The 17,743-nt window shown below is 37.9% G+C and overlaps 1 protein-coding gene across 2 annotated transcripts in view; it reads right to left on the minus strand.

Moving 5' to 3' along the window:
• The window catches only part of LOC131068350 (uncharacterized), a 38,398-nt gene extending 23,312 nt beyond the window's left edge, over window positions 1-15,086 (minus strand). For both annotated transcript variants that reach the window (XR_009111995.2, XM_058003536.2), the window contains exon 1: window positions 14,484-15,086. Coding sequence is in view for 1 of the 2 variants with exons in the window: in XM_058003536.2 (XP_057859519.2) it covers window positions 14,484-14,624 (141 nt within the window). In the remaining variant the exon portion in view is untranslated. The remainder of the gene's footprint in view (window positions 1-14,483) is intronic.
• Window positions 15,087-17,743: the final 2,657 nt, after the last annotated feature.

A 17,743-nucleotide genomic window follows, 5' to 3' on the forward strand; every position in this document is an offset into this window, starting at 1 on the left:
ATAAGACACTCTACATTGCCCAAAGCCATGAGCTAATCCATGTCCCAGATATTATTGAAGGCAATTCACTTGTTTAAATGAAGAAATGTGGGAAATGGAGTCAGAAATCAACCCAAAATGCAAATTTCGCTTTTGACCCTTCCAAAGGGTCCAAAGCGAAATTCATATAAGACCCTATTTCTTCACAAAATCTTGAACTAGATGCCAACTTGAGGAGCAAATTCACTCGATCATGATGGAAGGAGGCCTAAGAAGTTATATTCAAGCCAAGGAAGGGAGGAAAAAGGTGAGAAATGAGCCCAAGTAAGAATTTCGCTCCTGACCCTTCCAAAGGGTCCAGAGCGAAATTCACATAACCTTCATTTTCTTCCTTGTCATGGCCAAGTTTTGGACTTCTAAGGCATGGTTGGAGTGACCTTGAGGTGTTCTAGCCTTTGAAAGAAGGTTTGAGGTGATGAAATGGTGAAAATCAACCTAGAATGGAAATTTTGCTCCTGACCCTTCGAAAAGGTCCAGAGCAAAATTCTCCATAAACCTCATTTTCTTCCATGTTTAGACCAACATTTTAGTTCCTTGGGCATATTTGGAAGTGGATTAACATGTCTTTGCCTTTTGAAGTGATCAGACGTGAAGGAGTGAAGAATTTTGTCCTAAAACTTGAATTTCGCTCCTGACCCTTCCAAAGGGTCCAGAGCGAAATTCTTGAAAACACCTATTTTCCCCTTGGAGGAGATCAAATCCTTGGTTTTTATGGCGTGGATGGAAGTGAAGTGATATGTCCTTGCCTTTTGAGGTAATTTGGAGTTGAAAAATGAAGAAATGAGCTCAAGACATGAATTTCGCTTCTGACCTTCCAAAGGGTCCAGAGCGAAATTCCCAAAATCTCCTTTTTCTCCCAGTTTTGTGTCAAGACAAGTGTGGATCAGGGTAAATTAAGATTGAACATGTCCTTAAGCATGCCTTTGAGTAGCTTGTGATCATCAAATGTGAAGGAATTGAGCTAAAACTTGAATTTCGCTCCTGGCCCTTCCAAAGGGTCCAGAACGAAATTCTCTAAAGGTCCTGTCCTTGGCCATGAATTGGAGCGAATTTCTCCTTTTAGGCCTTCTTAGGGGTCAAACGGGTGTTGCCTTCATGAGAGAGGGATCCAAAGTTGAGTGTTAAAGGAAAACAAGGTATGAAGAATGAATCTAGGTGAAGGAAAACAAGCAAATCTTGAATTTCGCTACTGACCCTTCCAAAGGGTCCAAAGCGAAATTCTCAAAATCACCTAGTTTGTTCATGATGAAGACTGAGATATGGATTCCTAGGCCTTGTTGGAGAGAAGGCTAGCATGTGCTTGTCTTGGGAGGTAACTTGGAGTAAGGAAATGATAGAATTTGAGCCTAAGGAAGAATTTCGCTCCTGACCCTTCCAAAGGGTCCAGAGCGAAATCCTTAAAACCTCTATTTTGCTCCCAATTTTGCATCAAACCTAGTGTTGATTGAGATTAGAGGCATCCTTAGGCATGCATTTGATCAAGTTGTGGTCACAAAATGTGAAGATTTTGTCCTAGAATGCAAATTTCGCTCCTGACCCTTCCAAAGGGTCCAAACCGAAATTATCTATAGGTCCTGCCCTTGGCCTAGGTCCAAAGCGAAATCCTCTTTTTTGGTCTTTTTGGGGGTCAAATCAATGATGTCTTCAGGAGAAAGCGATTCAAAGGTCAAGAGAAGTTCAAGGCTAAAGGAATGTGAATTAAGCCTAAAATGCAAAATTTCGCTCGACCTTTCCAAAGGGTCCTGAGTGAATTTTATTATAGGGCCTGTCCTTGGAGAGGATCTTGAGCGAATTCCATTCTAATGCCTTCTTGTCAAAGATATGAAAGGAAATGCTATGTTAGAATGAATTTATTATGTGTACTTTCACCTTTTGGTTTGTTTTGCAGGTGGAAGAAAATCAGGCCAGGACAAGGACGACCTATTCTAGTCCATCATCAACAAGGACGTTTCAAATGCATAAAGGAGGACTCAAGGTGTTTTGAAGCATTGGAAGGATACAAGTGTTCGAGGAGTTCCAGGCTAGCCTCAAAAAACTCCATTCTACCACACAAAAGACCACATGATGACAGAGAAGAATGACCTTACTAACACTTCAAGATGAGGTATGCTACCGGAGAAAGAAAACTTGACAATGAGGAAGCCTCATCAAGCATATGGGAGTCAAGGAGGTACATCATTCATTGCGTCAAAAGACAGAAAAGAGATCAACCAAGACACAGACGTCAGACAAGGTGGCATCCCAGACATTTTTCCTCCAGTTAGATTGGTCCACCTCAACATGTCCAAATTCAATGTACCTGACTCATCGGGGATGGCACAAACTTCGGTGTACCTACCCCTGCTTCCTATTTGTACTCACTCCTGGAATGTAATTTTCTCATTGGCTAAGGAAGTTTGTTATAACAAACCCTAATTAGGGTTTCTATTCTTTAATCCTAGCCATTGATTCTAAGTCAATCAGAGCCATTGAATTGTAAAGGGCTCTCTATATAAAGCCCTGGCTCTTCATTTGTAAAGGTTAATAGTCAGAGAATAGTTAAGAGTTAGCAAAAAGAGAGATAGTCAATAATTAGTAGCTCAATAGTAGATAGCATTTTAGAGTAGAGTAGAAAGAGAAGGCAAAGATTGTTGCCAAGAGATTGTTGCAAAAGACATGTAAACTTCATTGAAGGAATGGTGAATTCTATGTGTCAATTCTACAATTTGCATGGTGTTGTGACCATTTCACACATCGCCCCATTAAAATGGGGACCCCCTTTTTTTTGCTTTCGTTTTGCCTGTTCTTCTCTCTGCTTTTAGGGTTTTGAGTGAGTGAGTGAGTTGTCTGGGCTAGGGCTAAGCCTTAGGGGTTTCTTTTGGATATTTTCAAGCCGAGTCCAGTCAAATTTTGAAGGTTATTACGCATCCTCCCGAAGATTGCGACTTTTGAAATAAGATGAGCCTGTCAGGAAGTTAGATATGTCTCAGGTTAGGTCTAGTCAAGGTTTTTTTTTTGGAGGGAAAATTCAAATTTTGTCTAAGTGTTAGCATTTTGAAAGATGGAATTGTATATTCTTGCCTAGGTAAGTTTTGATCAAATTTTGGAGGCGAGATGATGCCTGAAACAGAGAAATCGCTCTTGTCCTTCACTGGAGGCTCCAGGCGAATTTCATTCTAAGTGCAATTTCTTGTTTGCGAAGGCTTGCTAACTAGTTCCCGGCCTTAAAGATAACCTAATTATGCCTTGTGAAATGATTGAAGATCTAAATTGTGGATATTTTAGCTTAGAAAAGTGAAATCGCTCCTGTCCCTCTCCCAGGGACCAAGGTGAAAATGTTTTTTTAGTGCATTTTGGTCTCTGACTTTTTTAATTTGTTTTGTGCAGGGTCTCCAGAGGAGCTAATTGGACGTGACTTGATGATTTTAAGGATTTTGAAGGTTTAAAAATGATGAAATTTGAAGGTTTAGGAAGAATTCGCCCCTGTCCTTCCCTGAAGGACCAGAGCGATTTTCTTTATACATCCCTTTTTGGACCTTTTTCGGACTTGAACTCTTGTTCATAGCTTGTAACAGGATGATATCTTCCCCAGCAAAGGATTTTCGAGATGAAAAGTGAAACGATTTGGCCTAGAGGGCAAAATTCGCTCCTGTCCCTCACTGAAGGACCGGAGCTTGAGTTTCAAATTTACATTATCCTTGCAAGATTAAAGTGATTTTACAATTTGAAGAGGCCAAGGGGAGTGTGTTCTATCCGTTGAATATAACTTGAGTGGGCCACAAAGGAGGGAATCAACCCAAAAGACAACAATCGCTCCTGTACCTCACCAAAGAACCAGAGCGATTTTCTAACAAGGCAAATATCTTGAAAAGGTAAGGCAAGTTTCGTATTCGAAATGAATGAAAGAGGGCGTAATTGGTCCATTGAAGATAATTTCGAAGGCTAGCAAAGCACAGGTAAGTTCATAATTGCAAAATCACTCCTGTCCCTCTCCAGGGGACCAGGGCGAAAGATCTAAAGGACTACCTCTTCTCTCCAAAATGGGACGAACCTAGGCCAAGGCACAAGTTTGGAATGATACTTGAAGTACTTCGGGGTGAAATGGAGTTGCAAGGACCACAAACTTCGATGACAATTGGCTAAAGCGCTCCTGTCCCTCACCAAGGGACCAGGGCGAAATCCCCACATATGCCTATTTGCCTAACATTTTGAAATGCTATTTTTTGTTTTCAAGACTCAAGAGCGAGTGGGGAATGATGTTTTATGCTTTGAAGGCAATTGGAGGTTGATGTGATCGAGAGTTTGTACAATGAACTAAAAGGCACTCCTGTCCCTCTCCAAGGGACCAGGGCGATTCTTATAAAATCAACAAATTTTCCTCCAGAATCACGCCAAGGCAAGGTGGTGCAAGATGAGATATACCTTTTTAAAAATGGTGAACAAGGAGTTGCTTCCAAAAATTGACAATCCTAGGCTCAAATGCAAAAATCGCTCCTGTCCTTCACTGGAGGACCAGGGCGAAAATCTTGGGAGAGCCTATTTTGCCTTGAGGAAACGAGTTAAGCATGCATAGAATGAACAATGGAGATCATTGCTTACCCCCCAACTTGAATTGGCAATTTAAAAGATAAAGATCAAGGACAAAAGTGAAAAATCGCTCCTGTCCTTCACCAAGGGACCAGGGCGAAACTATCCTAAGGCATGTTCCTTCTAAAAGCCAAGTGAATTAAACTCGAGACTCCTATAAAAAATGCCATTTTGGACACCTAGGATGGAGTTTTGAACGTGGAAACAAAAGATGCAAGGCTTAAAATACAAGAGCGCTCCTGTCCCTCTCCAAGGGACCAGAGCGAAGTTATCAACATTCATTATTTTTTGCCTTATTTTAGCAAATCGCACTAGATGCCAAGTTCGCTAAAAAACTTCGAAATATTTTAAAATTTTTAATTAAATTGGCATTTAATGAGAAGCGCATAGCATTTAATAATTAATTTTAAGCCTTGGAAAATCGTTTTTTTAAAATTAATTGAGGCATTTGAAATTAATTATTATTAAATTAAAATTAAAAGATAGAGCGCTTGAGGTATCATTTTCATTGCTTAATTAAGTCGGCCTTCTTCTTTTATTAATTTTTTGTTTATTTTGGCCTATTTTCACCAAGTCGGCCTATGGGAAAATGAAGTGGTGAGCGCCTATATAATAGGGGTGTGTTGAGCGATTTTAATCAATCATTCATTCATTCTATCAAGTGCGATTTGGAGAAGCGAGGGAGAAGTGCGAAATCTGGTCTAGCTGGAGTGAACTTTGTTGGAGGCTAGTGGTGGTGGAATTGATGTTTGTGGAGACTAAAGGAGGCGCATTTTGCTAAAGGGAGTCTTGATCTACATTTTGCCTAGCGAATTCACCTTATTTTTGCATCATTTTTTAGAATTAATTCAAAGTGGAGGTATGGCGTAATCATCTTTGCCCCAATGTTGAAATTTTGAAATTTTGAACTTCAAGCTTTTTGAAATTGCATAGTTAATTAGGAAATGATAACTCAAAGATTTATCATGGAGTTTCCTAATTAAAAGCTTAAATCTTCCTTTCTAATCTATATTACTACATTGCAAAATATATTGCTCATTATGAAATGTTGTGTCGGTGACAAGATGGCGACCCCAAAGGCAGGAGCATCCACTAGCCGTCCAACTCTCATGAAGGAAGATCAGAGGAATGAAGAATTGGAGACCAAGATCGTGTCAAAGTGGAGCAACATTGGAGATACCAACTTGGGAAACTTCAGTGTGAAGAAGTTTCGAGAGGTCCCTTACATTGGAAAACCATCACCTGTCGCAAAGAGAATAATTGAAAGTGGCATCATCAAGGCGGCCGGTTTCCCTCCAACAGTCCAGTGCCATGAGCTGATGATCGAGTGTGCCCGCCATTATGACCCACAATCAAGATCAATCGTGTCCAAGGAAGGGAACACTTTGGCTTACCTTTCAGAAGAGGCTATAAGTGAGGCTCTCCATCTTCCAGAACATAAAGATATGATTTACAAAAGCTTAGAAGGAGCTAGGTCCATGTATGAAGATGATCCAGACACTTGCTTGAGCATCATTAATAAGAATTGGTTGCTCAAAAGTCATCCTCGCCTGAGCAAGATTCCCAACACACCACATAGGATCGACTTCCAGGAGGAGTACAGAGATTTGATAACTTTGCTCAATCGAGTTACAGGGGCTCCTCAAGCCTTCTATTTTGAGAAGTGGATGTTTTACTTCATCCAAGTGATAGTTCAAGGAAAAGGAACAATTCATTGGGCTAGAATTATTAGCCATTGCTTGGACGTGCAGTTGAGAAGACTAAAGGCTACCAAGTCATTCCACATGAGCTCGTACATCATATATGCCTTGATTAGGAGTTTCGAATATGCAGGACTACCTCACAGAGGAGTGATCGGAAGAGGGCCCAGGGAAGTCAGAGTTTGTGAATCTTATGTTCATTTGCATCACCCACCGGGAAGTGACTACAAGATAGTCAATGATACCTTCACAATGAACATCACTAGGATATTGCAGGGCGGGATTCACAATCGGTTATCTCAAGATGCACAAGAGCTTGTAAAGAGGTATGGTGCTTGGTTCATCCAATTTCAAAAGTTTACATATATTAGAGTTCATGGGTGTCCTTCACCTCCCTATATGTTGCCAAGATATCCGACAGACAGGATAGTGCTACTTGAGGTGACTAGGCAGTTGGCGGCTTATGCGAAGGCATTCAAACACAGGCATGGAAATGGAATTCCTGTGCCTATCATATTAGGGAATTCAGTTGAGGTATGTCCTAATGCTCTAGCCTTAGATGATGCAAAAAGGGAGTTAGCCTTGTATTCATTTTCATTCTTTGCTTTGAGGGAGAATTTTGATCCTTATGGGTATATAGAAGAGACAGTTGGTAGAAAGTACAGGCATGAATGTCAGGTAGAAGACTTTTGGATGAATCTCTCAAGTGATCTAGAAGTAAAAAGAAAGATGCATTCCAGATTGCCTTTAGATTTCATCAGGAAATGCAAAGTTTACAGAGTGGCCGATCAAGCTCAAGACAGTGGCAGACATCTCCAATCATCTTATGACCGAGAAGACAAAGCAGTGAGGATAGATTGGAACGAGCCTAAGACTTTGGACTTAAAAGCTTTGATGGCTCCAGTTTTGTCATATACTCGCAAATGGGTAGATATACAACATCAAAAGTTGAGAGATCAGAACGTACCAATAACTTTTACGTTGGAGGAAAAGCCAGGAGAAGGAGGAGAAAGCGTAAGTGAAGGCAATCCTCATCCTAGAAGTGCAAGTGAAGGCAATCCTCATCCTAGAAGCGCAAGTGAGGGCAATCCTCATCCTAGAGGCGCAAAGAGGAAAGAAAGACCTGAGAAAAGGGAACCCTCCAAGAAGAAGCAAGAGGCCAATCGAGATCGCTCATCTGGCACATCTTCTCGACATGAAAAAAGGACGAGTCAGGATGTAGGACAAGAGAAGAGGGTACCTGAAGTCGAGGAGTCTATGGAATCGATGGTACAGAATGATAAACACGAAGAAGGACAGGCATCTCAACGTTCATTAAGTCAATGAGCTACATGAAGACAAGAATGATGATGAAGTGACATCTCCTCTCCGAGAAGAAGAACCATTGCCTAAAGAGATACAAGTTAGAGAGACAAGATCCGCCATTCCAGATTGGTTGAAGGAGAGGCTAACAAGGGTGATTGTGATCGAGGATGAAGATAATGTGATTGACTTAGAGAGCCTTGTAGGAAATTCTCAGGGAGTAACAGAGAAGAGGAAGGCCACCAAGATGTCCAAGATGATCAGAGATGAGACAGGGTCCAGGAAGTTGCAGATAGCTACACCAGCAGTGGACAAATATGAAGGCGAAATCCTTGCAGAGGAGTATGATGTAGAAACATTTGAACTTGGTCCACTCACCGCTGAGCAGACACTGGATGAGGCAACCGATTCATTTGAGGCACTTAAAGACAAGCTTAAAGAAGAAATGGATAAGAATAGAAAGCTTGAGCGAGAGGTCGGTGCTTGGAGAGGCTACTTTAGCCCTCTCAATCAACCTTTGGGACGTCAGGATCCAGCAGTGTCTCCCGTGCAAGCACTTCCCCTTGAATCAGTTGGCGAGGCAAAAAGAGTTAAGAGCTTGGTTCAGCTTATGAGCTCTTGGATTGACAAATCCCATACCGTAGCCATTGAATTCGCAACAAGAATGATGCAGACCACCCATCGAGCTATCCAGGTCCTTGAGATCATTCACAACCTAATGATAACAGTGGCCGCCTTTGCCCACACTAGAGATGTTATCATTCCTGTTCTACAAGTAATCAGGCAAACACCAAGGAAGATCCTAGCACAAGAAAAGATAATGGATGGAGGAGTTCATAATTTACTCCAGTGGTCAACTTTACTCCAGATAAAGGAAGTTCTTTTCGAAGACATCAGCACCAAATGCAATCAAGTTGAGGAGGTCATCCATCCAATTCAGGACAAGGTGTTTGGGGTGTTATGTTCTATTCTTGGCAGAAGGATTGAAGATGAGACAGATGTGAATCTTCAAGAGTTGGAAGAGAAGGTCAAGGTCATCTTTTGCAAAGATGAGAATATTATCACAGATGAGCAAAGGGATCAAATGTTCGCTACTATGCTCCTGATTGAGAAAATCAAAGAACTCAAACTTGGATGGGATGCGGCTCCTCAAGGCCTTCGATCAAGTTATCCACTTGGAGGAACGAATGAGAAATCTTCCCGAGATTCCTATTGCTGAGATTGAAGGAATTGTGTCCAGATTCATTGCATATGCTAAGAAAGAGCATTGGAAAGGGAACAAGGTTCTAGAAGAGAGGTTGTTATAGATGATGTGGCACCTTAATTATCATTGGTCTATGTTTCCTAGATTTTTGTGCCAATTAAATATTTGGCTATGCATTTAATATTGTTCAATAAAAGGGGAACTTTTTGTAATAAACCCTAATTAGGGTTTAGGTGTCAGAATCTCAGCCGTTGATCTTCTTTTGATCTGGGTCGTTCATTGTAATTGAGGATGCTATATATACCCTCACTCATTTTCATTTTGTAATGAGAGATTAAGAGGAGAAATAGATATTAGAGTCAGATAGTTAGAAGTTATTTTGTAGCAAGATTGAGCAATGAAGAGAGAATTTCAAGCAATTGTTGTCTATTTTGGCTTTGAGATCAATAAAATATTGAAGTTATGGTGTTTTATTGTAATTCTTGTGGCTACTTTCATGGTTGCTTACTTTCTTGAATCATTCTTGGTTGAAGTAGTATTTAAATTTGAAGGACTAAGAGTTGAGCTTGATCTTTGGTGAGGTTCACGTTCCAAACCACTAGCTTCTTGCTAATTGTAAGGACGCCTTGTGTGGTCAACTGGAGATATTTGGATTGCTTAAACCTTCAATCATTATTGAACCATTGATATGTACCTTCATGGTAGTGTCTATGATTCTTGATGAATTGAAAAAAATCATTAGTCACCTTAGAAGATCGCATCAATTTCAGTAGAGTTGTTATTCCTTGGCAATACTGAAATTGGTAGAATCTTACCAAGTCTAGCTTACATTGAATCATTCTTAGGATTAGATTAGAATTCATCTCTTGCAAACCCTACCTTTTGATCTTTTTGAGAACTTGTTAGTTTTAGGAAATTCTGTTCCTACAATTCGGAAACATAAGGCCCCTTGATGAAACAGCATTCACAACGACCACTGGTGTTTATCCACACGTAGAGACCCTACATCAAAGAACCTTGGAGTCATCCTAATTGATCCTTTTTTGCGACATCTTCAGCAATCAGAGGCTTTATTCAAGAGAGGATAAGGTACCCTTGGGTATTTTATTCTGTGTTTGATTGTGTACAAAATACACGTCAACACATGGTCTCTATACTTCTCAAATTTAATTTAATGTTATTAGATGAATGGAAGAAATTTGTATGATCAATGGTGAAATTTGTATATCCATACTACTAGCGGTTTGTTGATTGCAAACTTGCCTTGCATAGTCAACTGGAATCATTCAACTTAAGCTTAACTTCAATTATCGCTTCTTCATTGATATGCATCAACCTGACGGTGTCTATGCTTGTAGCAGTGATCTGAACATCATAAAGTTTTCCTTAGAAGATTGCACTAACCTTGTGGAGATGATCCTAGCATGTCAAAGCAAGACTTAGTTAAAGTTTCATCAAAGGTCATCCATTGCTCCTACATTCTTAGTGTTAGAATTAGATCCTTCTCCAACCCTTATCCTTTTCCCTTTTTTAAAAATCAAGGATCAATAAAGACCCATGTTCTTGTGATATCCAAAGCAAATCAGACGCTCAGGTCATCGAATGTAAGTCCCCTTGTGATTCCAGCAAAATCACATCATGCCGCAAGAGCTTATCCACAAGTAGAGACCCTACATACAAGAACCTTGGAGCTACTCCGATTGATCCTTCTGCGAGATCTTCAGCATTCGGGGAAGCTTTATTCAAGAGAGGATAAGGTACCTTTAGGTATTTTATTTTGTGTTTGGTCGTGTACAAAAGACACATCAGCATGTTGGGGAGTCATTTCTCATGAAAAGTGTCTTGCTAAAACCTAACAATAGATTCAAGAGCCTGTTCAAAGAAAGATATTGTATAGAACCACTTGCAAGACTAAGGGTAAATGTTGTAAGGTTATTATTGATAGTGGAAATAATGTCAACCTTGTATCTATTGAAATGGTTGATAAACTAGGCCTAAAGAAGACAACACATCCAACTCCTTATAAGGTGTCTTGGTTGCAAAAGGGGCATCAAGTCTTGTAAATGAACAATGCGAAGTGTAGGTTCAAATAGGGAACTACAAAAATGAGGTAATATGTGACGTTATGCCAATGGACATCGTCATGTTCTCTTAGGCAAGCCTAGGCAATTTGACAGAAGGGCAATTCATGATGAGAGGAGTAATACTTGCACTTTTGAAAAAGATGGAAAGAAACACACACTCATACCTTTGAAAGATGAGAATGCAACTAAGGAGGTCAGTCCTAAAGTGCTAATGGTTAGTGGAAAAGAACTCTTACATCAAATCATAAATGAGTAGGTAAGCTTTGCATTAATTGGCAAGCCAAGAATGGTCATTACTAGCACAAGGTTGACCGATCAGCCTATAGAAATTCAAGATTTGCTGAGTGAGTTTATTGATATTGTTGTGGATGACTTACCTAATGAACTACCTCCAATCAAAAGCATCAACCATCAAATAGATCTCATTCTAGAGGCCAATTTACCAAACAAGGCAGCTTATAGAATGACTCCAAAGGAAAATGAAGAAATCAAGAATCAGATATAAGATTTGTTGAATAAAGGGCTCGTAGGAAAGGGTTCGAGTCCTTGTGTTGTTCCAACAGTGTTGAGTCCAAAGAAGGATGGAAATTGGAGAATGTGTACAGATTCAAGAGGCATCAACAAAATCACAATCAGGTATACATTTCCTTTGCCTCGAATTGACGATTTGATGGATTGTCTAAGTGGTGCAAACTATTTTTCTAAGATAGATTTAAAGGTGGATATCATCAAATAAGGATTAAAGAGGGTGATGAATGGAAATCAGCATTTAAGACAAAAGATGGGCTTTAATGAATGGCTGGTAATGCCATTTGGATTGACAATGCCTCAACCACCTTCATGAGGCTCGTGAATGAAGTACTTAAGGAATCCACAAGTAAACTTGTTATTGTCTACTTAGATGAGGTAAACTTGTTATTGTCTACTTAGATAATGTTCTAGTTTATAGTCATTCAATGGAGGAGCACCTTAGACATCTCGTAATAGTTTTGAATAAATTAAAAAAAGGCAAATTGCTAGTCAATCTTAAAAAGTGTACTTTCATGAAAACAGTGTTGATCTACTTGAGGTTTGTTATATCACGAGAAGGTTTGAAGATGGATAAAGAAAAGGCCAAAGCCATAATAGAGTGGCCTACTTCAAAGAATGTTTTTGAGGTAAGAAGTTTTCATGGTTTAGCTAGCTTCTATAGAATCTTTATAAGAAATTTTAGTAGAATTTGTTCTCCAATTGTGGAAACAATTAAGGGAAATAAACAGCTATTCCAATTGACTGAAGCAGCTGAAAGAAGCTTTCAATTACTTCAAAAAAAAAATTACAAAACAACCTATACTAGCCTAGTAGCCTTACCTAATTTTAGTAAAAAAATTCAAGTGAAATGTGATGCTAGTGGGTTTGCTATAGGTGTTTTTTACGTCAAGAAGGTAAGCCAGTTGCTTTCTTCAGTGAAAAAATTAATGATGTCAAAAAGAAGTATTCCTCATATGACAGAGAATTTTATGCCATTGTCCAAGCTTTGAAGAAGTGGAGGCCTTATTTGATGCCTAAAGAATTTGTATTGTACATTGATAACCATGCCTTACAGTTTATTAATAGTCAAGCTAAAATGAATCAAAGACATGTAAAATGGATTGAATTTTTGCAAAATTTTACCTTTTTATTCAAACATACAAATGGACAATCAAACAAAGTTGAAGATGCATCAAGTAAGAGAAATCTGATTATGAGGGAATCTCAAGTGAATATCTTAATATTTGATGCCTTGAAAGACATGTACAAGGAGGATTAAGACTTAAGGGAGGCTTATGCAACATGTGAAGATCCTATAAGCAAAGATAGGAGTCCATGGATGGACTACATGCTTCAAGAAGGACTACTGTTTAAGGGCAGCAAGCTATGTATTCCTAAATGTTTCATGAGAGAGAACTTGCTGAAGGAGAAGCATAGTGACAGTTTGGCAGGATATTTTGGACAAAATGAGACACTTGCTCAATTGAGTGCATACCATTTTTGGCCAGGATTGCAAGCTGATGTGAAGAGCTATGTTGAAAGATGTGAGATATGCCAACATGCTAAGAGAAGAAGCCAAAACACAAAATCTTATCAGCCTTAGTGGTGGAGAGGGATCTCATCGTGGATATAGTCGCTACGCCAACACCCCCCCACATGATAGAGCCCGATACAACCACGTACCATGTAGGATTCGTACCCACCATGTACCACGTCAATAAGCCAGGCTTACGCGGACGAAGGGTCTAGGGCTTGAAGGACTCGAACCGATGACCTGCGCTCTAATACCATGTGAAATTTACAGCTGTAGCAGTATTGATCTGCTGAAAGAAGAAAAAAAAGACAACTTTGCAGGCAAAGAACACAGAAAATACAGAGCATGAACAAAAAAACAGAATATAGGCCATGGGATACAATCAATATGGACTTTGTATTGGGCTATTAAAGACTCAAAAAGGTGATGACTCCATATTTGTTTTTGTTGATAGATTCTCCAAGATGGCACATTTTAAGCATTTACTAAAATAAGTGATGCAGCTAACACTTGCAACTTGTTTTTCAAAAAAGTAGTAAGATTGCATAGACTTCCTACAAGTATTGTTTTTGACAGGGACACCAAGTTTGTTGGCTATTTTTGGAGGACACTTTGGAAGTAGTTGGGAACAAATCTCAGTTTTAGGGGAGCAAACTTTAAAATAAAATGTGTTAAGAGTGTTTTGGCTGGAGTTTTTTTTTTTCTGTCTCTGTATTTTGACTTGAAAGATGACTCTGTTTGCTAGGAAAGGTGCGCAGAAAATGGTCTTATACTCTACAAGAATGGTAGAGGTTTTAGATATTCATGGCACTATGAGTGGGAGGTCTTTGTGCTTGAAAGACTCCCACAAACAGCAGCTTTATAAACTCGCCATACCAGGAACAAATTGATCAAAATCGTGGCCTCTAGCATTGAGCAGAATAAAGGATTAAATCAGTGTTGCTATGCATTCTTTTTGTTTTGAATTGAATGTAATCTCCTTACTCCAATCCTCTGTTGTTTTGAGTTGTCCATGTTGAGTATTAAAAGGCACTAAGAAGCTATTTTTAGAGTTCTATATGTAGTTTCAGGTGTGAGTCATCAGACTGTTTCGGAGGCAAAGTAATACAAACAGAAAACATTATTATGGGACTGGGTTGCATCCAGGGTGAAAAGTGTAATGATGTTTCTATATCTCACAGGTCATAACATAGAGACTCGATACTAAAGCAGCATGAGTCCACACAGAAATGAACAGATCGAATATAAAAGATGTATGTAGAATGTTAAAATATTGATTTACTAAAGTAAGAAACCATACCACGTTGAAAGGGCATCTTCCAAAAGCATCCATGCTTTAAAAATGGAAGATTATTCCCTCTTTTAGAATTAGGCAACCCCTTAAACCCCAAATTAGGTTAACAAATGTGAAAACAGAAGTTTAAAAACTACTAAAACATTTCTACAGGAACCCCTATTTTCACTTGAATATTCTTCATACATGTAATCGTGTTACCCTCGGCATCTGCTTATCCTTTAACTTGACTTCCAAGTGGCATACGCACCTGAGGCATTGGCTTCTTGGTTGAGCTATTGCTGGAAGTTGAAGAAGCTGTACAACAAGCCATGTTTGCATGTGCATTTTGCTGATTGTGCTTCACCAAACCCACATTCTCATATTCATTATTACCGTTTGTCATGGCCATGACCACACCCTTTGAAACTTGAACACTTACTTTGTTTAGCTAGTGCATGTATTGGAATCTCAATTTCTTCAAATGGCCCATCATACTACCCCTAAGTATATCGAAACATCTGCCAATCCCTCTCACAGCCTTCGATCTACCGTGGGCAATTTTTCTTGGTCTCCATTATTTTTATTTCCATTTCCATTTGCTTTTTCTTAAGAGTCCAACACAATGGATAACAAAATCCTGCATCCGCATCATCATACAACTAAACCAACCAGGAAACACCATGAGAATTAGCATGCACAGTAAACCATGAGAATTAGCATGCATTGTAAACCATGAGAATAGAAGATTTATCCTGCTTGCGAGTTCATTCTAGAGGCTCCTCTTATAAAAACGTTAACTCTGATTACTCTTCACAGCTATCAAGAGAAAGTACGGCTTACAGGAGATACTCTATTCAAAACTGTAACAGAGATTTTTTCAAACATGAATGGGAAAATAGAATAAAAGCTATTAGAGTTATTTATTATTTAGGAAATGTAAAATTGGAAGAAAATAAAACAACTTTGTTTAACTAAGGAAGTGGAATGGTTACTGATCCTAAAATATAGGATACAAAAAGTAATAATTATTTATAACATAAATGAATTAATTTTAAAATTACAAAAAAATATATATATGAATAAATATAAATTAATTTAGAATGCTAAGTTGTATAAAATATTTTTTTAATATATAATATTTTTACAATGTATGAAAATGATTAATTTAAGAATTGGATTATACTAGATATATTTGTTGTTGCTTGATGAGATATGGCTTTTATAACTATTGTAAGTCAAAAAGCATACAAAATTTTGTGATATCAACTTCAACAATATGCAAACTTAGTCATCCTTTCTCTTGTCCTCCAAAATTGTTTGGCCTTTTCGTTTCAAGATGTTGAGCAAATGCTTCACTATAGCCCAAAATATGTCTATTGATGAGCAACCCTTTCGTGACATTTTTAAGAATATTGTCATCAACAATGAGAGTGATTGGTGCCCTTGTGAACTTTGAAATATGTGTACAAGATAACACCATCTTTGTGTAACAATAAGGCCAAAAAAGTGGGATAAAATTGATTAATTCCTTTCTATTATCTTTGACACCCATATTACACCAACAAATCTAGAGATTAATTTGAATTTTAAGTATGTTGTATGAAAAATTATATACATCAAACATAATTAACCACCCGTAATGATATGAGTCGTTAGGGAGGGCCAAAACTATTAATTCTTGACATAGTATACTAGACTTTAAAAAGGCTTGTAAATCTTCATTCTAGTCATTTGCATTAGATAGCATTTTGCACAAACCAATAATTGAATCAGGGTATTACAAATTAAAGCAATAATTTGAATAATTATTAAAAGAGTCAAATTAAAAGAAAATTTTGGTTACCTTCTACGTTAAGGTTCTATAGTAAACGCCATCTCTCTTCAAAACCTATAGAATATAATCACCAAAATCATATTTATAAAGAGAAAATAATGTTGAATTCATACATGTGTCTCTAGTTGGTGAAATGTACAATATAAATAAATAGATAAAATGAATAATTGTAAAAAGAAAAGTTCAAAAGATTTTTAAGTCTTGATTTCATATTTTAAACTTTAAGCTATACATTAGTTGTAAGATTTAAGAAGAAAATTTAGAAGGATGTTAAGCCCTAAAATTCACCATGAAAGCAATGTTATGAGTGCATACTTGTGCGTTTTGGAGGGGGAAGTGGAAAATGAAAGTTCAAGAGAGTTAAATTTGTGTATTGTACATAATTGAAGTTTTTGTAGTAACAAATTATTCAAAGTTAAAAATGATTCAAATGAGGAGTATAGTGTAGTTGATGTTGCCCATTAATATGTATTTATCGTTCTTGATATCGCCTCCTTGTAGATGACTTTGTTGTGCCTTGTTGTAAGTTTCTACTAAACAATAAATTGGAAAAGTGAAATTTGTGCATCATGAATAATTCAAAAAAGTGTGAGGGGTATTGGATTGAGAGTTGCATGCCTTAATTTTTTAGACCAACAGTTATTATAATTGAGCTTCCTCTTTTTTTCTTATAATTGTGTATGGATTATTTTGCATTTTAGAGTATCACTTAAAGGAGAATGTCAGCCAAATCCAAAGGTCATTTAAGGATTTGACTTTGGATATAGCTATAAATGTTAGTCCTTGTCTTTCTATTTTTCCAATATCAATTGTTGTTTTTAACAGTGTTAGACCTTGGGATTTGCGTATGGTAATAGCCTATGTTGTTGTAAGTGATAGTTCCCTATAATTACCTCGTGATGCAAGTGTTCTCAGTATTTTTGAGTCGTCATGGTTCCATGGTGGCACATTGTAATTATTAATCCTTGCTACAATGTGTTGCAGAAATAGAGAAATGTGTCATCATTGATGTCAACCCATGTTACACTCATATGCTAACCAAAGATACAAATTTGTATGACTAAGGGAGATTAGTGTAGGTAACCTATGACATGACTAAGAGGGATTTTACTGCAAACATGTGACATGACTAAGAGGGATTTTACTGCAAATATGGTATTTGCATGTTATCTTTATGTTGTAATTCAACCTTGTGAAGATATGGAAGACAAAGATTCAACATTGTAGTGATCTGGAGGACAAGGAGTAAATATTTACTATACACAATTGTACCTTATCTAATGAAGTTCATATCCATATTGTGTATCCTTGATAATTCAATGTTTTTATGAGATCTATATCGAAGATAATCAATTCGGATGTCTTGAGTAAGATGTGATGGTTAATACAAATGTTTGAACTGATTTGCAGTAGATATACAGCATATAGTGACATGTTACAAAAAAATATCTAAGGCATTAACAATATATCTTCTAAGGCAAACACTATATTCTGGTAGACCTGTATAGCAAGCTATTATCTTGTGATTCAAAAGTTAATTTTCTTGAGTTATAGAGATGTTATATTCAAATTTTCATGCCACAGCCTCTTTTGAAAAGAAAGTTAGAGTTGACAGTGTACCAAACTATGCTATGGCAGAGTAAAGGGCCTCATAGGTCAAGCCAGAATGCTCTGCATTCTATTGTACTTCTTGA

The sequence above is a fragment of the Cryptomeria japonica genome, chromosome 11, assembly GCF_030272615.1.
Source record: "Cryptomeria japonica chromosome 11, Sugi_1.0, whole genome shotgun sequence".
In the NCBI taxonomy this organism is placed as follows: Eukaryota; Viridiplantae; Streptophyta; class Pinopsida; order Cupressales; family Cupressaceae; genus Cryptomeria; species Cryptomeria japonica.